The sequence below is a fragment of the Macaca fascicularis genome, chromosome 13, assembly GCF_037993035.2.
Source record: "Macaca fascicularis isolate 582-1 chromosome 13, T2T-MFA8v1.1".
NCBI lineage: Eukaryota > Metazoa > Chordata > Mammalia > Primates > Cercopithecidae > Macaca > Macaca fascicularis.
In genome coordinates this window covers 72028976-72053420 of record NC_088387.1, presented here as the reverse complement: position 1 = coordinate 72053420, position 24445 = coordinate 72028976, and the positions used below count along the sequence as shown (strand labels likewise).

Here is a 24445-nt window from a genome sequence, read left to right as displayed (position 1 = left end):
CCTATGCTTCAAGGTAATATGTCACTTAATCCCAATGACTAAAGTCACTAAGCTATTTAAAGTTAACTGAGTCATCAGTCTGCAGTTTGATTCATTTGGATGCCTTATTTACATCACCATCATCTGACACCCACAGTATTGCAAATAGTTGACAGCTAACTTGGGGCTCTTTTTTCAATTCAGAGTACTTGTAGAAATTTCTAGAGTGCTTTTCAGTCCTGTTGCTATTGGAATTGAAAAGGGTCTCATTACTCAGGCACAACTTTCCATAATTGTCAAGCAGAATAAAGCCACATAGGCAATAAATGAGAAAATCAGTTTCAAAACTAGGGAGCCCAGAGAGTCTGTATATGTTTTTCATCAAAATGTATTACATTCCAGAAAAATGCAAGAAGAGTTATATTTTGAAATGTAGATGATATTCCTTATTAACTGATTTCTACTCAACTAAGCTTCTTGATACCAAAATAGCTTCTCTTCCTGGGAGCTCATTGACTACAACACCCAAAAATATATACATCCAGAAATCACTTTTCTTAAGATCACTTTCCTTTTATATATATAGAAATTTGAATAATCTATCTTTACAGAAAATGAGTTTTATTCCACAAAATCCTTAAGGCTTGAAACTAGAAATTTTTTGAAAACCTGGTTTATAGTAAGACAAAAATGGCAATATTATAGCTAGAGTAATGAGGAGTATAAGTGTGAACGTGTGTGCATGTGTGTGCATGTGTGTACATGTGAATATTGCACCATTCCTTCCAATTGTCTATCAGAAGTTGCTGAGGTTGCTGGGCATGGTAATTCATGCCTGTAATCCCAGTGCTTTGGGAGGCTGAGTCGGGGAGTAATGCCTGAGGCCAACAGTTTCAGACCGGCCTGGGCAACAAAGGGAGGAGATTCTGTCTCTACAAAAAATGTAAAAAATTAGCCCCGCATTGTGGTGCATGCCTGTAGTCTCAGCTACTGGGGAGACTGAGGTGGGAGGATCACTTGAGCCCAGCAGTTTGGGGTGCAGTGAGCCATAATTTCGGCATGACACTCCTGCTGGGCAGTAGAGAACCTAATTAAAGAAAATGCTGAAGTCATTCTTCCCTTCTCTTCCTTTTTACTTTCCTTTCCTTTTTCCTTCCCTTTCCTTTCTCTTTTCCTTTCCTTTTTCCTTTCGTTTCCTTCCTCCCTTCCTCCTTTCCAAATTAATAGGTAAAGCCAAGCTATTAAATAGTTCTAGGAAAACTTTAGCAATAACTTGGGTGTGAACTTACTTAAGTATCAAAACCCTCATCAAAACCTTCTTTCTAGGCCGGGCGCGGTGGCTCAAGCCTGTAATCCCAGCACTTTGGGAGGCCGAGGCGGGCGGATCACAAGGTCAGGAGATCGAGACCACAGTGAAACCCCGTCTCTACTAAAAATACAAAAAAAAATTAGCCGGGCGCGGTGGCAGGCGCCTGTAGTCCCAGCTACTCAGGAGGCTGAGGCAGCAGAATGGCGGGAACCCGGGAGGCGGAGCTTGCAGTGAGCCGAGATCGCGCCACTGCACTCCAGCCTGGGCAACAGCGTGAGACTCTGTCTCAAAAAAAAAAAAAAAACCTTCTTTCTTACTTTCTTCCATATATTTTAACATTACTCAATCGTCAACTGTGATGCTTAACACAGCTACTATGACTTCCCTGCAACACCTATATTTTGTTTCTTATTTTATTTAGTTAACAACTACTACTTTTACTATTATTCTATGGTAGTTGCTGTGCTGTCCACTTTACACATAAATTTTATCTAATTTATTCCTTATAACACTCTGTGGTGTAGGTATTATCATTACAGGAAAGAAAACTGAGTCTCAAAGAGATTAGGCTATTTAGACTTTATAAATGGCACAGCCAAAATTCAAACTCAGGTCTGTCTATGGCTACTAACATTTTATATACTCAGTGTATATGCATTTACCACTGTGGATCAATTTGTTATTGTTTCTGATTTTATTCCTGCGTTAAGAGTAAAAACAGTTAGCTCTTTAGGTGTATTTTCTAAGCAGTTGCCCAGTTCTACCCCTTCCAGCCACATTCCTCTTCACCTGCTGCCAACTCTCTGCCCTTTGCTGTGGGAGTTAACATTCCCACAGAATCTTCGAAAAGCAGTGAAGAGTGGTAAAAAGAATATCAAATTATATATTAGGTTCTAGTCTAGGTCCTGTACCTAACTTTTTGAGTGACAGTTCGCAGTTCATTAACCTCTGCTAACATTCTTTTATCAGAAACATGATAATGACACATAAATTACTGTGGGCATCAGATCAGGTAGGGCATTCAATATGAAAGTACCTGAGGAGGATGAGGACTTTGTAAAAACAGTGATCATCTGATTGTTTTCTCTACATCTTCCACACAAAAGGTACTGAATCAGCAGCTGTCCCAACAATTACACAGTTCTGCAATATGTACCACACACGGTGTCTCAATCAGCTGTGGCAGTGACCATCAAGGACATTATCTCCCTGGGAGTAGTTGTATTTGAGGACTTCCCTTCATGAATGGAAGCCTTGTGAATTCAGGTGGCAAAAATGGTCATTTGCATTGTAGGGCATGTTGTTTCAGGCCATTCATTGTGGTGCTGCATGTGGAGCTTGTTTCTTTTTTTCTGTGAGACATTCTATCTTTAATGGATCAGTGCTCTCTGGCTCCTACGGTTGGAGTGAATTATATTTCTCTCTCTTTCAAAATTTTATTATGGTATTTTATGTTTTAGGTGTCATAAAATCAATCATCTAAGACTATTCTTTGGTAATAAATAGCTGACAGCAAGGCTTATTATATTGGTAAAAACTCCTTTGATTAGGTTTCATTGTTTCTTTCTAAAATTGTTAAGTCAATTTTCCCCTACTTCCTTCCCTGCTCTGGAATTGCACAGTGTACTCTGGATGAAATCCAAAGTAGACTTTCCACTGTAGAGTTGCATGCTGGGTCCTAGGTGCACCCCTCCTCCACCACGGTGCCTGCACAGCATCTATATAAACCAGAGTCATTCTGTGTAATGGGGCAGTGTATGATTTTCCTGATTTAGAACTGGGTCTGTTCGCTTTGGGTGATCATCTTTATATTCCTGTCATGAAGCTACTGCTGTCTCAATTTTCTTTTGTTGGGAAAAGATCATATTCTTTTTGGTGAAAGAACAATAGCTAAGGTGAAAGATTAGACAACTTCCCCTCTGAGCCCATTAGAGAGAAGTGTGTCAAGTCTAGCATTAGGAAATATGAAAGACAAGGCATCCATCATGGTGGGGAGGCTGTGTGGGTAGGTGTGCCTGGTAAGTCACGCTGCTGGGAGTATTCCTCAGTGTCCTAGGAAGGAAGCAGGAAAATTAATCATTTCTTCTCTCAGAAGCACTCTCCCTTTCTCTCTCTCTCTTTTTGTTTAGTATAAAAAGCCTAATTTTTTTTTCCTCCACAAATAAAATAAGAAGAGCAGAGGATATGTGCTCTCCTCCTACCACAGGAACCTAAATTTATCCAGCTAAAGCATTGCTCCTGTCTTAGTAGCTAGTGAGGAAAGTTTTATGCTGATAGAATTTAGAAATACTTTGAAAAACTTGCTAGATGCTAAAGTATCCATCAGTAACATTTCCTTTTCTTGTTTGGGGATATTTCCATTTATGATATGGTTTACTATTTAGTTAATTTGCTGGTATTACTAATAAAAGCTAATTTATATTATCAAAGCTTAGACTATGTTAAATGCTTTAGATGCATTGTCTCATTTTTATCAGTACAGCAATGTCATGAGTATTGAACACTATTCCTTTCATTTTGCAGATGTAAAAAGTTGAGTACACAGAGATTCAATGATTTGCCTCTAATTACACAGTAGGTGGCCGAATTGAGATTTGAACACAGGCATTGGGATTTCTCAAGTTTACTCAATGAAACAAAATATTTTAGTGTGTCCTTAGATGTGAGAACATCAGTATTTTTCTTTCTCCTATTTTTTCTTTTTTTTTTTTTAGTGTAATTAATGGCCTCTGGCTGTACTGGCATCTTTAATACATCATTTTTAACCTGGAAAATTAATAAAGTATTCTGGTCTATGCTATTATATTGCCAGTGCCAGGATTCTTATAACATTTTGTTTATGACTAAGGAGCAACTCATGATGAGAGTGATCTAATCGACAAGTTACTGTGTTGAGATGAGAGCTGAAGGCTAAAGCCAAATGTAGCATTTGCTGCTCTGTGGAGCATATGCGCCAACAATGGAAGCATATTGGCTCCTCACGGAGGCAGCATGTCCTGTAGATGGGAATTCAGAATATGCTGGCTTATCTCTGATGTCATCTGAGCAAATGTAATTAATGAAGTACCAAGAAAACGCCACAGGAAGCCAATTTCATTATCAAAACAGGTATTTGACACAAATTACAAGACAACCTGACTTTATCCTTCCTGGATTTAACGTTTTTGTAAGAGATAAACTTACCTTATATTTTTTCTAAACTTGTGCTACATTCCTCCCTTCAAGGTGGTTAAATATTTCAGAGCATGGATGTGCATCTTGTTGTCTTCTTCCAAAGCTCAACAGGACATGTGCCATACTGTTAAAAGGCTCTTATATTTTAGCATCTTCCAATAAGAAATTGCGATGTGAAACTGGTTATTAATGCTCTAAGGCTGGATACATACAGGTTGCCTAAAAACTTATGCTGTACTCATTACTGAACAGAGTTTTCTGTTTCTTATTGTAGTAGGTTTCTGTATTAGCAGCCATCTATTTTTTACAGACTTCAGGTAAATGCTTAATCTCCCTTAGCAAACTCACTTATATGCTAAGTAATTATTTTAAGTGGCCAATCATATGTTAGTTAAGACATTTTAATACAGCCCATTCTCTCTAATGCCTAAAGAGACTGTGCTGATTTTTTACTCTGATCAAATGCGCAATGCCTTATGAAGGACCTCACCACAAGGCAGAATACTGCCTCCATTGGCACACAACCAATGCTAGTAGCAGTGGGTCCTTCACCTATCATTGGATGTGTCACAATTATTTGTTAAACCCTTAGTATGTGGTATGTGCCAGACACTGTGCCAAGCATTATGTATGAATCCTCTTTTTCCAATCTCATAATTAACCCTATTCTCCCCTATTTTACAGACAAGGAAACTGAGCATCAAAACTACTAAGTAACTTTCCCAAGATCAGGAAAGGGCTGCATCTCAAACTAGTTCTATATAATTACAAAGTCCTGGCCATAACTAATATTCATTTCTGGTGGCATGTCACAATTCTTTTAAAATGTTAAGAGCTTTTCTAAAGTGTGACAACCATTGTTTAAAAAAAAAGTCCAAACCTCACAAAAGGGTAAAAATAGTTCAATTAAATACAAATTCCTATATTCTAAAAAACAAAACAAAACAGAAAGACACATGTATATGCACACACATACACACACACACAAAATACCTTTTGCTCGTGATTTTGTTTCCTGCTGGACTCCTGGTAGAAACTAATTTTGTTCAATAAAAACTGGTTGCTGGGAAAGTTGATCTCAACTTAACCAAACAAAGATAGGCTTCTTCCTGCCTCTGGTCCCCTGGCGTTCCATTTCTTAGGGCATTTGTAATTTCAAATACTTTATCTGTCCCTTTGATGTGTAAATATGCAGGACTTGGGAGCCATCTCTTTGTAATATAAACATCAAAGAAGATAGCACCCCTATCTCCTAATTTCTGTGGGAAGGGTAGGAGCCTAACTTCAGTGGGCTCTTGGCTCCAAATTGTTAAACTACCCCCTGTCATGAAAACATGAGATACTTTGTTTACATTTCCTTTGGGTGAAGCCCATTTGCAAGCACACTTGGTCCCAAATCCATCCATCCTAGCAATTAAATATTCTCCATCCTTCTTGTTTGTTTGTTCTCAGTGAGTTGTGCTCAGGCTGAACTCTGGCCCACCTCCCCTATTGCGATAGCCTTCACTAAATCTTCCTTGCCTGTTTAACTTTGTTCAATGTAATTTTTAATCTGACTTTACTGCCTTCAGAAAAGCAGGGGGAAAGTGAATAAAAATGACATGTGATTTTGTCATTTGTCATAAAATGGCTACTTTAACCATGTACCATTTACTTTTACTCCAGTGTTCTGAATAATTAACTATATATGGAAAAAACATTTCCTACACCAGCATGTTGCACCCTGAAACCCAGCTAGCACATCGGTTTCCAACTCCACCTGCCCCATCCTGCACCTGATTGATGAGCTGAGCCCTCAGCACTGATTCTGGCCTGGTACTCAGGAGATGCTCTAGATGTTCCCTCAAATGGAACACTCATTGCCACAGTTTTTCTGGCTGCAGCTCAAAATCCTCCATTTTGATAGCAATGTGTTGCCTATTATGGGCTAATTAAAGTCACTTTTGAATAATTACATAATAAATAACACACATTTAAATGTAGAAAAATTATTTTCTAGTCAAGCTCTAAAAATATGATCTAGCAAGATAGTCCTTTAAATGATCGTGATACTTACTTAATGAAAAGATGCACCTTGTTCAATATACATATCTTTATTCCTAATGTGGTTAATGATATCAATTCAATAGAAATCCCTTGATCTTTTCTCAAAACAGCACACCGAAAAACCACTCAAATTGCATGGTAATTGCAACAAATTTAGCTTAATGAATAGTAATGCATGTAAAGAATATGACATGAAATTATTTAAATGAACTTTTGAAAAATCGATTCTGTATTTGTGAGGTGCCTGAATTTTAGAGGAAAAACCTTCTGCATTCCAAGAAATTATAAGCCCACCTCTTCTGAACTAGAGAATACACCTGCTCTCTCATACTGCATGACATGACTTAATCTCTCTGAATCTCTCTGAATCTCTTTAGCTATGAAAATGCTTCATAGTTTCACAAAATAATGACATGGAATAATGTTTGTAAAGGACTGAGAACACAGAATAAATCTTCACCAAATACTAGTTATTATTGCTATTTATCAGTGCTTATATAATCTGAACCTTGATCAACATGATTCCTCTGACAGGCAATCAACCGTTCTTTTGAGTGGTTGTACTGATGACCTCACCTCTTGTGTTCCAGCTAAAGAGATGCCACAAAAATGGGTGATGCTTTTCTTTTTCCCTATGACCAATGAGATATTTTATTATTCAATGGAGTTTTTCTTTTCCAAGTTTGATAAAAGTTTAATTGATTTGAAAGTGGCTAATATCCCATTAGCTACCCATCCCTTAACCACTCATAGAGAATCTTAGCACTGTAAATCTAACAGGAAATTGTCCTTCCTAAACAGGGCTCCCAGAAAACAGGAAGCAGGTCCAATTCCCTTTGTAACAAATGATAAATTAGAGTTATTTATTAGGGACCTCCTACAGCAAAGAGGGTCATTATCTTCATTTAAGATCTTGAGTATCAACATAAAACTCACCTTTTACAAACTTCTTCAGGAGTTTTGAGAAAGGGTTCTATTCAGAAGAGGGCCCCCAAACTAAGAGATACTGAGATGATTAAAGACCTTCTTGGAACTTAAGTGGTTTTGCAGTGTTGCCATTTTGTCAATTTACTAAGTGGATCTAAAATGTAAAATTTCAAAGACATGTTTTACAAAAATGTGATTCATGTGAAAAACGAAGTCTTGGAAAATACGTGTTTGTGTGTGTGTGTGCGTAAAAATAATAATAGTAATAACAGCAAACACTCATATAACACTTATTTTGAGCAAAACATTTTTCTATAACACACTTTTCATATATTAACTCCAGCAATCACATATCTAGGCTGAGAAAAAAAATCACAGAAGGTGTAAATGTTTTGTGAGAAAAATTATGAAAAAAAATGTTATCTCTCATGTGTCTAGGCTTCTTAAACTGGGCAGCCTAGGACAATAGTGACCTGTGACCTTGTTACCAAGAGCTGGTTCATATTTCTACCTGTTCACTAACAGCTGGGGTTCAGTTAGCCCTCCTCAATCACATCGCCAATATTTTGTATTCTGAATCCATTCTTTTGTATTCTGAAACTAATTATATCAATGTGAAGTTATCATCCTATGCTAACTGTGCAGGACAGTGTGGCTGAAACAAGTATAATTGAGTTCCATGTGTTCCCACCCAGGAGGTTGACCCTGATCTAGTTTTAACACGTACAGTTCCCATCAGGAGGCCTGAGTGGTTTCATCAGTGGCCCACCAATTTTCAGCCAGGAAAAGTAACAACAATATGTAAAAGGGAAAATAGCTTGGAATTTCTTTTGTATAACTGAACTGGGGGAAAAAGCCACCATTTATGTTCTACTTCACGTCAGACATTGCAATAAATGCCTTCAATATATTAATTAATATAGAACTGAAAGTATAAACTCTCTATTTTTGCTCCCAGAGCTTAGCAGAGCACTGGGTATATAGCGACACTCAATAATTGATCAATGACGAAGCTGACAACCCACCAAATATATAACTTCCCTGTTTATTAAGAGTTCTGAGTGGAACCACAGGTAATTCCAATTTATCAAATATTTGATAAAAGGAACAATTTACTAGTACTCAAGATGATGCTAGATTTTTCCAATTTCTTCCACTAACAGCTTTAGGAAGGTACCTAAATAAGGAACATAGCACATTTTCAGGGAAAAAGCCATTTTTGGAAGGTGGGGGAGGGTCAGAGTGATTAGAAAACTCATGAGTAAATACTTAGGGAGAGTGAGGTACCCAGAAGATTTGGGCAACACACCTATAAAGGTAACGGTGCATCTCCTTACAAAGATTTGTTTTCACTTGCCCAAGGACTAGCAAATGTGCATAGAAGATATGTCTTTCAGAATATTTACCTCAATATGTTAGTTTTATAAAAAGCCACTATCCCAAAATACAGCCTAATATGCAAAATAATTTTTATTAAGATATTTCTAACATCTAATAGCATCTACAATTATCCAATGTCTAATAACAGCAGCAGCTATAATTATTGTCTATTATTTTACATTTGCATTCAAGATGAATTGCAAGCAGGGAAAAGAGATTTAAGAAAACCAGTACATTAGGAAAGAATGAGCTGCAGGAGGGGCAGCCTATGATGGAGCATTATTCAGATTTAGGATTCAAAACAAAAACAAACAGAAAAATGCAACCCCTATTCCAAGAAAAAAGTTGAAAAAATAGAAAAACATCATATAAACTAAGAATTTCATTAGAAGCTATCACATAAATAGAACCAATTTCTGCCAAAAGAGTCACCTCCATATGAAGCATGAAAGACAGACTTGAAAAAAAAGTAATAGGGAGTGGGACAGAAAAGGCTAATGTAGAAAGAGATTTAACATCAGAAATTGAAAGAGACATGATTCATGGCATACATTATGAAGACCAGGGGAGATAAGATCACAGGACAGGTTTACAGTGAATGATCCCATTATCACAGAATAATCTGAAGTTCTTGCTTTAACAGGAACTGATAAATTGAAAACTGAAGAGTGAGGAGGGACATGGAGGGACACGTGGAAAGAGAGGAGAAAAAGTTAAAGGAGGCTTGGTGCAAGAGTGTTAAAGTAGCTGTCGTTAGATGGAATCCGTAGCTGGTGTGTTTTTCATTTTGGGCAACAGACTTTGGTGCGGTAGAACAGAATTAAAATTGACAGAACAAGTCCATGCAGGCAGCAAGAAAAACAGGGTTCCTGCTTCCTGGAGTTTACCTTCTTGTGGGGAGATTCAAGCTATACATTAATGAATGAAAAACAAATAGATAAGTAAACATGATTCTTTCAGGTAGTGATACTGTGGTAAAGAAAACAAAGGCAGAAAGATTCCCTGGAGTATGGCAATTAATAAGCTGCTACTCACTTTCCATTGTGCTATGATATTTAACAAAGCAGACAAAATTCGGGTGAACAAGGAGAAGACGATGGCAAAAGGGTCACCCCATCCCCCTTTTCTCTCCTCTCCTCTATCTTCTTCCTCCACTATCTTGTTCTTAGGTCTAGTGTCACCAGAGCAAAAGGCAGTAAACTAGTCTATAAGGAATGGTTAATCAGACCTACAAGCAATGGCTCAAAGAACTGGATCATTCAGCTGAGCTCAAGAAGAAAAAGTGACAATTGTAAGTGCAATTAGTTACTGTGATTCACTAGGTACTCAAGGTAAGGATTCTGCAAGAAAGGTATGATAGCTTATACTTAGACAGTAAAAGACGGATTCAGCAAGACCTGTAATTAGTAAGAACTTCAACAGTTTTCATCACTGTATTAATACTGTGTAAAATACTGAAAAAACAGACTAACCTCAAGAAAACAGTAATTGGGAAAACAAAATTAACTACACATAACACACACCCCAATATACAAAGACCAGACTTTGTTACACGGACAATTCATGCTAGAGGATCTCAGAGAAGAGCTAGAAAAAAGAATGTCCTCGTATGAAAGATTAACACCAGGAAGGTTGGACATGTGAGCATAGAAGAAATGGGGAAGGTAAATTTGAGGGTGGGAAAAGGCAGAGAGATGGGACTGATATAATGACAGAAAAGCAATAGCAATGATTTTCTTTTTTGTTGTTGTTGTTGCTAACTAACAGAGAGATTAAGCATACCAATGAAAACAAAGGCAAGATTGTAGTAAAGGGGCCTGGGATAGTGCCATGATGTGACTATATCTGTCACGACAACCAAGAGGGAATGATTGCAGAGGTCAATGAGCTGGGAGAATGGAATGGATGATCGTGAGAGAGGTGATCATTGTGAATGACAGATGTTTCTGGGGGCTGAGAATCCTGACTGGCACTGTGCAGCCTGGAGGAAAGAGGACCAGAGCATACCCAGCCTGGTCTCCCACGCCCTCTCCTGTTGCGAGGTGACTGCAGAGCTCTTCCCCCTCCCTGGCACTCAGCAGCTGCTCTCTAAGCGCTAGAGTCAGTAGTTACAATCAGTGGGGGAAGTGATCTTCAAATATTCAAAACGAGATGCACGATACACATCCCGATTTACTCTAAAGAGCAGATTTACTCTAAAAATTTACTCTAAAATGTATTCTTCACAAGAATGCAAATTCATTGCTTTCTTGTGACATGAAATTCTGCTGGGATTCCAGGTGACGTCAATAGACACCACTAGCAGACAGTGGCTAGTCCATATCCACCTCACTGATTTTGTTAATGCAAACAATATTATTATTATTATTATTATTATTACTACTACTATTTTGAGACAAAGTCTCACTCTGTCACCCAGACTGAAGTGCAGTGGCGTGATCTTGGCTGACTGAGACCTCTGCCTCCAAAATTCAAGTGATTCTCCTGCCTCAGCCTCCCGAGTAGCTGGGATTACAGGTGCACACCACCACCCCTGGCTAATTTTTGTATTTTTGGCAGACACGGGGTTTTGGTATGTTGGCCAGGCTGGTCTCGAACTCCTGACCTCAAGTGATCTGCCTGACAGGTTCGCAAAGTGCTGGGATTACAGGCGTGAGCCACTATGGCCAGCAAAGAATATTATTGGATTTAAATACTGCTTTCCAAAAACAAAACAAAACAAAACTAATGGAAATGAGCCTAACACTTGAGATTATGAATATCTGGAGTCAAATCTAGGCTCTGCTTCATTTATTTTTCAGGGTCTACAGCCACCACTTAATGGTATAAGGGCTGTATGGTAATATTATTTATGTGTTAGTCACATCAGAAGATGCAAACATATCATAAAGAAGTAAAATGCTTCAGCTTGAATTTTAGGGAAACAAGGCAAGAATCAAATATTTCTCTATTAAATATATCAAGGACTCTACCTGCTGTTTGTTTTACTACTGCCATAATACTCTCACTTCCAAAATTGAGAAATATATCACTTAAGGTAATTTGCTGGCAGAGTGAGTGGTGGGGACTTTTTGTCAGCAGAAAGGTCAAATAATTTTGCACAATGTGCTGCAATTTTTTAGCTTTATAATTTTACTATGAGTGACCCAAGGGAAAGCTCATTATACTGTTCCACACAAAAATTATGTTGTGAGCTAATGGAAAGTGAACAGTAAGGTAGCAGCCTTGTGTGCTATACCCACTGCTTTTTCTGAAATACATAATCTTGGCGTGTTTTGTTTTTAATTTTTTTCAATAAATGTAGAAAAATTTATGTAAAAAGTAAGAGTCCTCATCTTACAATCAACCATTGTATAGGAGGGTAGCCTTCTAGACATGAATGTAAGGCCCTTCTAAGGAATATAACATGCAACAAAGATTCACAGTAAAGCCAAGGAAGTAAGAAAAAAAAGTCGACTAACCTAACCCACCTGAGCTCGGCTCACAGGGGTCAATGTCCTCATCATCACTGGGACACTCTGCTGAGGCCACAAGGATGTCATCTGTGGTCTGCAAAAGAAACATATTCAGTAGATTAATTTAAAGAGTCCTAACAAACTCTCTCATCTTTGTCTCATTGACAAGTGAAACGCAACTGGTTTATCAATAAACCAAATTCACCATTTCCCTTTCTAAAGACACAGAGTTTAAATTTTAGATCCTTCATAGAAGTAACTGCCTATTTGTGAAAACTTGATTACACCTTAGTTTACATGAGGACGTAGAAATGGTGACAGCCAACTTGTCGATACCTATCCACTCAAATGCAGATAGAAGCTGCACACAGTATCATACAGAGGTTTAAAACAACCTGGGAGAAACAGATGATTTGACATGTATTACAGCCTGGAGAGCTACAACGTATGCATCAGTGGGCTTTATGTAGTACTTGTGCTTGGCCTCCTAAAAGCAGAATAGCCATAACCTTTTACATTCACGACTACGTAGAGTTTGATGAATCTTTGAGATATAGCTTGTTATTGTAGCAAACACAGATTAAGTAGAGAATTAGATAGCTCTTTCATTGGTGCACAAAGGCAAGGAAATACAATCCATTTAAGACACTTTTCCATTTTCATTATGATTTCACACTTGAAGCTCATTTTTGTGATGTTCAGATAGCAGGTATTTCTTCCCCATCATCCCTTTCATCATTATAGTTTTGTAATAAATGAAAAGTGCATTCAAAGTGGGGGAGGGGAAGAGGTGACAGTTTTCTCTGTGACATTCTAGTTGCTTCACTGCGCTTATAGCAAAAAAGATAACTATCACTGTAATAAAAAGCAGAGTGTGTAAATCCTAGCAGTTAGTCACATAATCAACACATTGATAAGCACGAAAGGTTGTTCTTTATTGCCGCTTACAAGCTGCAGTAAATTCAGCATAGATACTGCATGGAATTTGTAAAGGCTTATATCAGAGTTGGCTGTGCTAAAGTAAAACAGAGATTCCAATGTATACAAATAAATAAAAATATCTCATTACATTTACTAAGGACTAAAGAGATCAGAATTGTTTAAACAATACTCAGAACTGCAACATTGATACAGTTCTCATTTAAAGGTGGAATTAAAATAATATAGAAAACAATAAAGGTCTTCAAAGAAAAAGCAGAAATACGATATGAGCACCTAATATTAAAGGAGCACCTAATATTGTCACAGATTAAAGTGTAACTAAATAATTTTTAGGAAAGTTGTGGCATTTTGAAAAATGGAGACAAGGGGTGATGCACTTTTATAGAAAGTATTAGGCTTAAAAACCTTTCAGGTGCAGGGTCTTTAAGAACAAAGAATTTGTTCAGATGCAAATGCTTTACAATATAACTTTAAATAAACAGAAACCTTTAAACAGCATTTTAGATGGTTTCCTGTTACTCTGCTCTTAATTCTGAGACAATTGGGAGAGTTTCTGGATTTATGCATTTTGCTGCTGCTATTTTAGAAAGGGAAGTTAAAAATACTGGTTTTCCGGGAAGTGTAAGTCTTTTTTTTTTAATTGTTGAATTTATTGACAAAGTTATTCATAATATTCTAACTTTTCATTCTTCAGTGTTTGTGGCATTTGCAGTGCTAACTCCCCTTTCATGCCTGATATTTGATAATTTGTGGGCATTCTCTCTTTTTTTATTATTATTATACTTTAAGTTCTGGGATACATGTGCAGAATATGCAGGTTTGTCATATAGGTATACATGTGCCATGGTGGTTTGCTGCACCCATCAACCCGTCATCTACATTAGGTATTTCTCCTAATGCTATACCTCCCCTAGACCCCCACCCTCTGACAGGCCCCAGTATGTGATGTTCCCCTCCCTGTGTCCATGTGTTCTCATTGTTCAACTCCCACTTATGAGTGAGAATATGGAGTGTTCGGTTTTCTGTTTCTGTGTTAGTTTGCTGAGAATGATGGTTTCCAGCTTTATCCATGTCCCTGCAAGGGACATGAACCCATCCTTTTCATGGCTGCATAGTATTCCATGGTGTATATGTGCCACATTTTCTATATCCAGTCTGTCACTGATGGGTATTTGAGTTTGTTCCAAGTCTTTGCTATTGTGAATAGTGCTGCAATAAATATACATGTGCATGTGTCTTTATAGTAGAATGATTTATAATCCTTTGGGTATATACCCAGTAATAGGATTGCTGGATCAAATGGTATTTCTGGTTCTAGATCCTTGAGGAATCACCACACTGTTTTCCACAATGGTTGAACTAATTTACACTCCCACCAACAGTGTAAAACCATTCCTATTTCTGCACAACCTCCAGCATCTGTTGCCTCCTGATTTTTTAATGATCGCCATTCTAAACGGCATGAAATGGTATCTCATTGTCATTTTGATTTGCATTTCTCTAATGACCAGTGATGATGATTTTTTTTTCATATGTTTGTTGGTCGCATAAATGTCTTCTTTTTATTTATTTATTTATTTATTTATTATTATACTTTAAGTTGTAGGGTACATGTGCATAACGTGCAGGTTTGCATCCCATTACTGGGTATATACCCAAAGGATTATAAATTATGCTGCTATAAAGACACATGCACACGTATGTTTATTGCAGCACTATTCACAATAGCAAAGACTTGGAATCAACCGAAATGTCCATCAGTGACAGATTGGATTAAGAAAATGTGGCACATATACACTGCAGCCATCAAAAAGGATGAGTTTGTGTCCTTTGTAGGGACATGGATGCAGCTGGAAACCATCATTCTTAGCAAACTATCACAAGAACAGAAAACCAAACACCGCATGTTCTCACTCATAGGTGGGAACTGAGCAATGAGATCACTTGGACTTAGGAAGGGGAACATCACACACCAGGGCCTATCATGGGGAGGGAGATTAGAGACTTAAATGTTAGACCTAATACCATAAAAATCCTAGAGGAAAACCTAGGTAGTACCATTCAGGACATAGGCATGGGCAAAGAGTTCATGTCTAAAACACCAAAAGCAACGGCAGCAAAAGCCAAAATTGACAAATGGGATCTCATTAAACTAAAGAGCTTCTGCACAGCAAAAGAAACTACCACCAGAGTGAACAGGCAACCTACAGAATGGGAGAAAATTTTTGCAATCTACTCATCTGACAAAGGGCTAATATCCAGAACCTACAAAGAACTCAAACAAATTTACAAGAAAAAAACAAACAACCCCATCAAAAAGTGGGCAAAGGATATGAACAGACATTTCTCAAAAGAAGACATTCATACAGCCAACAGACACATGAAAAAATGTCTTCTTTTGAGAAGTGTCTGTTCATATCCTTCACCCACTTTTTGATGGGGTTGTTTATTTCTTGTAAATTTGTTTAAGTTCCTTATAGATTATGGATATTAGCCTTTTGTCAGATGGATGGATTGCAACAATTTCCTCCCATTCTGTAGGTTGCCTGTTCACTCTGATGATAGTTTCTTTTGCTGTGCAGAATCTCTTTAATTAGATCCCATTTGTCAATTTTGGCTTTTGTTGCCATTGCTTTTTGTGTTTTAGTCATCAAGTCTTTGCCCATGCCTGTGTCCTAAATGGTATTGCCTAGGTTTTCTTCTAGGGTTTTTTATGGTTTTAGGTCTTATGTTTAAGTCTTTAATCCATCTTGAGTAAATTTTTGTATAAGGTGTAAGGAAGGGGTTCAATTTCAGTTTTCTGCATATGGCTAGCCAGTTTTCCCAACACCATTTATTAAATAGGGAATCCTTTCCCCATTGCTTGTTTTTGTCAGGTTTGTTAAAGATCAGCTAGTATTCAAAGAATTAGAAAAAAACCATTTTAAATTTCATATGGAATCAAGGAAGAGTTCATATAGCCAAGCCAATCCTAAGCAAAAAGAACAAGGCTGGAGGCATCATGCTACCTGACTTCAAACTATATGACAAGGCTACAGTAACCAAAACAGCATGGTACTGATACCAAAACAGATATATAGACCAACAGAATACAACAGAGGCCTCAATGTAACTCTTAATGTCAGTGAAGATCATTAGCAATTGGCATGATAATCATGTAGGTATCTTTTTAAAGAAAAAGCTTTAAAAGCAAAGACCCATTCTCCTTTTGGCACAACTAAATCTTGCTGGGTAATATACAAACAGACTTGATAATGACAAGTTATTGAATTATGTAGTCTTGCCAGTCAATTGCTCCAATTCACTCCAGAGGAGATAATCAACTTTTTTTTTTTCCCCCCCCCGGGACCAACATCTAGTGGAAAGCTACTTTTATTCTCAATTTCAAATTAATTTCAAGGCTACAGATAATTTCTCATTTTCTTTGAGGAATGTTAAATATATTGATGAAATCAATATTGTGGTGTTGTTCCTATTGGTGTTTTATTCTCATTAGAGGTAGGAGGATGTAAATAAATTCTTTTTTTTTTTTTTTTTGAGACTGAGTCTCGCTCTGTCCCCCATGCTGGAGTGCAGTGGCGCGATCTCGGCTCACTGCAAGCTCCGCCTCCCGGGTTCACGCCATTCTCCTGCCTCAGCCTCCCGAGTAGCTGGGACTACAGGCGCCCGCCACCGCGCCCGGCTAGTTTTTTTGTATTTTTTTAGTAGAGACGGGGTTTCACCAGGTTAGCCAGGATGGTCTCAATCTCCTGACCTCGTAAATAAATTCTTTAGGCCAATGGCTCTCACATTAGCAGTGATATTGCCACTTTTTCCTTCCTCCACCTGGAGGGACATTTGGTAATGTGTGGAAATATTTCAGGTTGTCACAGTTGGAATCGTGAAGTCTGCTACTATAGTTTCCTATTTTTGACTGCTAAGTATTATTTTCTCTCCTCCTTCTCCTCCTCCTCCTCCTTTTCTTCCTCCTCCTTTTCTTCCTCCTCTTCTTACTCCTCCTCCTCTTCCTCCTCTTTCTCTTCCTTTTCCCCTTCCCCTTCTTCTTCTTCTTCAAGCAAGGTCTCAACTCAGTCTCACTGTGTTGCCCAGGCATATCTAGAACTCTTGGCCTCAAGCAATACTCCTACCTCAGCCTCCAGGAGTGCTGGGATTACAGGAATGAGCTACCACAGAATGCCTGAATATTATGAAATACACATGACAGTTTGAAGACAACAAAGAATGATCTAACCTGAAATGTCAATAATGCCAAAGTTTAGAACCCCTGCTCAAAACATTTAAAAACCGTTCTGTGTCTTATTTTTCTCCTAAAAAGTGGACAGCATAATAGTATCTATTGTTACAAGGATTAAATTAGTACATGAAAAGTACGTAGAAGGAGACAGCACTGTAAATGTTTATTAAAACTTTCAATATTATTATCAACATTGTCTTCAATATTTCATGAATGTAACACCAATTTAATGTTTTTTGCACTATATTTATAAATAATATAATTATAGATATTAAACTGAAACTTGTACATATGAATTATTCTTTTTTTTTTTTTTTTTTTTTTTGAGACGGAGTCTCGCTCTGTCGCCCAGGCTGGAGTGCAGTGGCGCGATCTCGGCTCACTGCAAGCTCCGCCTCCCGGGTTCACGCCATTCTCCTGCCTCAGCCTCCCGAGTAGCTGGGACTACAGGCGCCCACAACCGCGCCCGGCTAATTTTTTGTATTTTTAGTAGAGACGGGGTTTCACCGTGGTCTCGATCTCCTGACCTTGTGATCCGCCCGCCTCGGCCTCCCAAAGCGCTGGGATTACAGGCGTGAGCCATCGCGCCCGGCCACATATGAATTATTCTTAACTTGAGGTCTCACGTTAAAATTTGTATCAAAATACAGTAGCTATATTGGTATTTTTTTGAACTAAGTACCATCTTTTACTGTCTAGGTTCAAACTCTGACCTTTTAGAAGCCAAACATCAAATATAAACTTAAAAAAACGCTTCTTAAAAAAATCATGGGCTACAACTGTGTGACTCAGTGGGTAGTGTTTCACGCAGACTAAATTATTTAGGCAATACAAGTTAAGCTTTGTTTTAAAAGTTGACTTATTTTCTTTTGGAACAATTCTACACTAACCAGAAAGTGTGATGTTCTCAGTGTTACCTTCTGCAAAACACAATTCCTAAAATAACAAAAGATGTCATACAATGGTACTTCCTATAGCCCTCTTATAGTAGAAAAAAATAACTACAAATGTGACTTTTTTGTAAAACTGTATTTTACTTTTTAATATAATTTCCCTGGTATAATGAAATACATTCTTGATTTTCATATATGTTTTTCCTCCAGAAATTAAAAACCAGCAACAATCTTGAGAATAAAAGATCTCAAATCAATAGATGGCTTGGCAAAAATCATCATCACAGTATGAAAAATCAGGAAGTGACTCAAGTGTAGGGGAAAAAATCAAATTTCACTTTAGAAGCTAAATTACCTGCACAATTTTCTAACCAAAGCTGTGTAATTTTAATTCACTGTGTTTGGAGCTGCCTCTCTATGACTTGCTGTTGAGAGAGTGGTAGAAAGAAACTCAAATATGTCACATTAATCAATTCTATTCTTTAGTATTTTTCCTGATGTTTATAACCTTTTTGAGAAAAGAGACAACCTGCTGAAAAAGATAGAAGTATGATCAAGCAGAAGCATTAGCTTTACATAACAGTCCATTTAGATGAGTGTCTCTAACTGTGCATTTAACCACCCACAGGTGAAAGTGCTATGCTTATCTTCCTTAATTCAGACTGGTCTGTACATGCACATGGTAAGCATCTCTTCTTGTTTAAAATGTGCACTAAAATTTAGGCCTCTATACTTTTAAGAAGAAAATGATTTGAACAGAATTCAAGAAATAAAGGCTCTAAAATTTAATCCATCCTTTTTTATATTTGAACACAAATATTTTATCGGGTTTGAGAAATACATCATCAGGATGGGGGCAAAATAATGTTCTTAATGCTTGGTAAGAAAGTAGACCAATTGATTTAATACTCAGGGATATTAAAAAGAGGGAGCATTCGGTTGGCTGGAATTTAGAGAAACACAGATGGAGTTTTGTTATTTTTTCCTCCCTTACAGGAAGCCTTTTATTTTTCAACATAATTAATGGTGGAGTTTTCTGAATATGCATTTGCTGTCACTTTTAAAAGTATAGCCTAATTGAATATCTGTGTGGTAAAAATATACAAGGAAAGCATGAATAAATCCAGTATGTAATATTATATCCCTGCTAAGAATAGCATTCCAAGACTTTATTCCTTATGATAAACAGCTTTCCTGAAGACTAATATATTCCAATGAAGACACTTACAGAAAACTATACTATTAAGACAAATCTGTTTTGTAAGGAAAAGAGCAATTTCCAATTGTAAAATAGGATATTCATCGTCAGTATATGATGCCCACAAATGAACCCTTGATTTATTCTAAAATGTTAATTGAAACTTTATTTCTAAACAGCAATAATGTATCCTGCTATATATCTAAATATAATGCCAAAAAATTGCCTCAAACAATGACATAAGCATTGTATAACATTATTTAGCCTAATATTTAACTGTTGTGACTGATATTTAGACTGAATTGATAGCAACAATTAATGGGTCCAGGACAGTGCTAGCTGAAATATGGTATCTTTGGTTAACTGATGGGCACTTGTTCTTGCTGACACTTTTCTATACATAAAGCTGCTTTGGAAGAGAGAGAGAGCTCTCAAATGTGGTTTTCACGACTGAATTTAACAGTTTCTCCAGAAAATATTCATCACTAGGTGGGGTTCCTTGAAAAAAGAAATTAACAGGATTCAGGATTAGTATCACAAATTCCCAAGTAAGGTCCAACCCATTGTACTGATAACCTATGGAGCAAGAATTTTCTAGGAGGTAAGGGAAGTCATAATTCTCACCAGAAGGAAAACCTGCAGAAAATAAGCCACTTGTAATGTGTATATAGGTATGATTACCAAATTGTAGTCTATTTGATTAAATCAAATCGGTAAAGAAATATATCAAATTGGTAATTTCAGTTAATCAACAATCCTATTAAGGTACAAGAGAAATTTAGAGGCTGCCTAGATCTTATTTTTGTCTCCACTGTCTCAATGAAGTTGCCTCGATTGACATCATAAAGATGTCAATTTCATGGCACACTATTTAATAAACATAAAAATAATAAACTGAGATCCAATATGTGGAGGATGAATTTTACCTCCAGCACTTGAATAACAAAGATAGTGAGGCCCAATTACTCAACAATGAATACAAAGCACCTCATCTATGCATAGCATTTTCTGATAGGCATAAAATATGCCCAGTACATATCAAGGTATAAATTGTGGTTCTGACATGCCAATAATTTATTGCTCCCTCTATGTTCTAAGGCAAATGAACAAATAACTCTTTAATACAAATAACAATGAAGTAAATTCAAATAGCTTATTTTCCTCAGAATGTAACAATGTTCCCATATCCATTACTTCATTTACAATTCACCAATAGCATCCTTATCTGGAATGCAGATGGAGGTACTATTATTCAGAGTGTTATAGTGAAGTGTCTGCTAAAAAAATACTCATCTGTACACTCATCTACCCAATTTGAATGTGTGAACACTGGCTTTCATGAATATGTAGGGCAAAGCTCAAATATCCCTGAAAACAGCCACTTTCACATTTCTTTAATGTTCTTTCCCAATTGATGCCCTAGGCTATTACAAAAAGTGACCATAAATCAGCTGTCTGCTTGGGAAAAAGGCAGACTTGAAAGCCATTCAATTTTCTTCAAATTTTTTTCAGCTGTTTAAAATGTATGCAATGGTTCCAGAACCATTAAAGTGGGCTTGACTATAAGAACTCTGCCATGGTAAAGAAATCACATCTTACTCAATCTAACGTTCATTTTTATGTACATTTGATACTGGTTCTCCCAGCAGGCAAAACTCAAAGGAAAATATAGGAATGTGGAAATAATGTCATAGAAATACACTTTAATTAAATTATGGGGAAAAGAATAAGACTGAATTTTTGAGTAATCAAAAAATAACATCATTTTAGCAATCTTATTAAAAATAGAAAACCTACAAATAAGAAAACTGCCATTAGGGAACCTGAAATTAAATTTATGTTTAAAAATATGCTTTTTACTATTTCTTCATGCTACTGATGACTTCTATGCTCATATTGCATTTCCATTTTTAGCCAAGGCAATATAGGAGGACTGGCAAAATAAATTAATATGAAGTTTAAACTTTCAGGAAGCCATGGAACAGCCTATTTTTCTGAATTCTCACTAATTAGAATTTGGGAATGTCAGACCTCCGAAGACTGCTGGTAATGGAGTAGAGGTACTGAGTGAGTGAGCGACTGTGTTTCCCATCTCTTTGTTTCGCTTTTGGACAAAGCACCTTCTGAAATAATTTTGGCCATTTCCAAATTAAGTAAATACTGAAAGATGTTTACAAATGTACATTTAGGCTTCTAGCTGTATCAATATGAATATCTAGTCTTATGATGGATTAGTCACGCAGGTTGAAATGAAAAGTAGGGTTCTAGCTGTATCAACATGAATATCTAGTCCTATTAATGGATTGATGGACTAATAAATAGATTAATTAGTCACATAAGTTGAAATCAAAATCCTTTTTGGTAAAAGGCCAAAATAAAAACAGACTTCATGATTGTAAAATGCCCATGATGGATAATTTCAACTAGCATGACTCCAAATCCAAGCTTTCATTGTTGTCATGCTACGGAATGAAAACATGTTTTAGTTAAGCAGTCATATATCTTTTTGTACTGAGTCAGATCTTAAAGACCATTAATCTAAGCTCTTCATTTTACATGTTGGGAAACTGAAGCTAGAAAATTTTAATTGGCCACAGTTATACTGCTAGTTAACGGCAAATCTGTGAGATTATCTGACCCCCAGTAGATTGTTTTTCTATTATCCCAGATGACTTCTACCTATCCATTCATCTATCTGTCCATCCATCCATCCATCCATCCATCCATCCATCCATCCATCTAAAACCATCTTGCTCTTTAATGAATTTGATGTGATTTACAAAGGTACGTGATAAAATAAACTTAAAATAAGTGAAAAGGATGCAAAGGTAGAGTACTGGATTTTAGATAAGTAACCACTAAAATCATCCTGAAGAAATACACACAGACAGGAGGTGCATATCCACAGCTTCTGCACCATTTGATATGGCAGCACATCACATAACACTAAAAGGGGAGCACAATTAATGCTAGAGTTCAAATTTTAAAAATCCAATTACAGAAATTCAAATATTGACACAATTACAGTTATTTTGAAATGGAGTTAACCCAGAAAGTTTTTTATTTATTCGTGAAAATCTTTTCTTAAATTATTGTTTTAAAGCCCTTAAATACCATGCCCTCAGTCTCTGTACCCAAATGCATAACTAATTTTCCGGTGACAAAAAGAAAATGCAAATTATTGAATCTTTTTCTGTCTTTTTATCCCTTTGACTTAGAACACTGCAGGCTATGCTGGCTACAAAATTAACTCAATGAACTCCCTCCTCTCTTCTCATTAAGCCACTGATGAAAATCCTTCCAACTTCCAAGGTCTCTCTCTTATTAACTACTGTCTTCACAACATAAGTGCTAATGAGATATTCATCTTTGTTTCTCTCACACAACAATCATTAGAGTTCTGTCAGATTATTTCTTATTACATCGTAGGAATAAATACATGGAAGTGATCATTTATTAGCCATTTTGGTAGTTTCTCCAGAAACAATCTAAACATGTATTGATCAAGTCAGTCTTTTTGACACAATGACCTTAGAAGTGAAGGTTCAATATCAAAGATGTAGAAGGAGCCATATTTACCTTTGGAAAAGCAGCCAGTTATAAAAAACATTTCTCTGCTACTGGGTAGTACTATGACCAATGTCACCTTGATAAGTTTTAACTTGGGGATATATGAGAACTTCCATCCCACACAATGCTTGGAGTATAGAACAGCAAGAAGTATGGATATGGCTGGAAATAATGATGACGCAGTTAACAGAAAGTGCATTTTCTGATTTTGATTTGATTCATGAGTTGAATACATGCAAGGATCAGGACTGCATGCCCCCAAATAAGCCAATATCTGAGTAGCATCTCTATGTTTCTATCTATCCAGTGGTGATTGAGAATAAACATTATCTGGCTGAGATATCACAATGTTATCTTGTTCGTGCGCTAGGAGGATCCAGTGTCTTCTAGTTCTAGTTCAACTGGAACTACAAGCTTCTATACTTGACTACTTCATTCCTTATGGTGCACATTGGCTCATTAATACATATTTAAGACGTTGTACTACTGAAACACCTTAGTTTAATTTATACTACGGTGACCAATAATGAAAAATAACTACTACTCCAGAATTCGAGTCTCAGTCCTAGTTTTCATGAGCAGTACACATCATTTTGGACTGGTTTCTGTGTTCTAAACATGACATATGAATATATATATATATATATAATTATATATATATACACACACATATTTAAATACATATATTTATATATGTAATTATTTGTGTCTCACAGGATGTTAAGGGAGTCAAATTTGATATGTGTGAAGACATTTTGGAAAGTATAAAAGTGCCCACGATGCAGTGTTTATATAAATTATTATTATAGAAAATACACTGACACAGGGAGGGGAACATCACACAACAAGACCTGTCAGGGTGCTGGGGACAAGGGGAGGGAGAGCATTAGGACAAATACCTAATTCATGCGAGGTTTAAAACCTAGACGACAGAATGATAGGTGCAGCAAACCACCATGGCACATCTACACCTATGTAACAAGCCTACATATTCTGCATATGCATCCCAGAACTTAAGGTAAAATAAAAAAATTATAACTAATAATTTTTGGCCCTCACATGATGCTGCAAAGGAGAGCTCCGGATAGTGCTTGAAGAGTGCAACCAAATGTCCATTTACCTTAATACATTTTATTTTAATGTCCTGAAATCCTCTTGTCCCTCAGTTGAATAGGATCTGTATCTCTCACTTACACTAGCCCCTCACATAGATGCTGTTCTTGGGCTGCTTCCTATTGTGCCAGTATTTAGTTAATTTTGGTATTCCTTATTTAGGGTATATGTGTGGATCTCACTGGTAATCTACAAAGTAGGCAGCACCAATCTATGTGGGGCACT

General features: G+C 36.9%; 1 protein-coding gene and 1 long non-coding RNA gene across 34 annotated transcripts in view; both read right to left on the bottom strand.

Annotated features, from left to right (window-relative positions):
• The window catches only part of NRXN1 (neurexin 1), a 1134169-nt gene that overhangs the window by 12514 nt on the left and 1097210 nt on the right, over positions 1 to 24445 (bottom strand). For 20 of the 33 annotated variants that reach the window (XM_045368569.2, XM_065527623.1, XM_065527619.1 and 17 more), the window contains one exon: positions 12277 to 12364. In XM_045368569.2, the coding sequence (XP_045224504.1) occupies positions 12277 to 12364 (88 nt within the window). The remainder of the gene's footprint in view (positions 1 to 12276; positions 12365 to 24445) is intronic. The other 13 variants (XM_065527617.1, XM_065527624.1, XM_045368574.2 and 10 more) reach the window with 1 other exon arrangement.
• LOC141408345 (uncharacterized) lies at positions 1092 to 4606 on the bottom strand. The gene is made up of 2 exons (XR_012422386.1): positions 1594 to 4606; positions 1092 to 1294 (listed from the first exon to the last, which is right to left on the bottom strand). It is a non-coding gene; the product is annotated as an uncharacterized lncRNA (long non-coding RNA).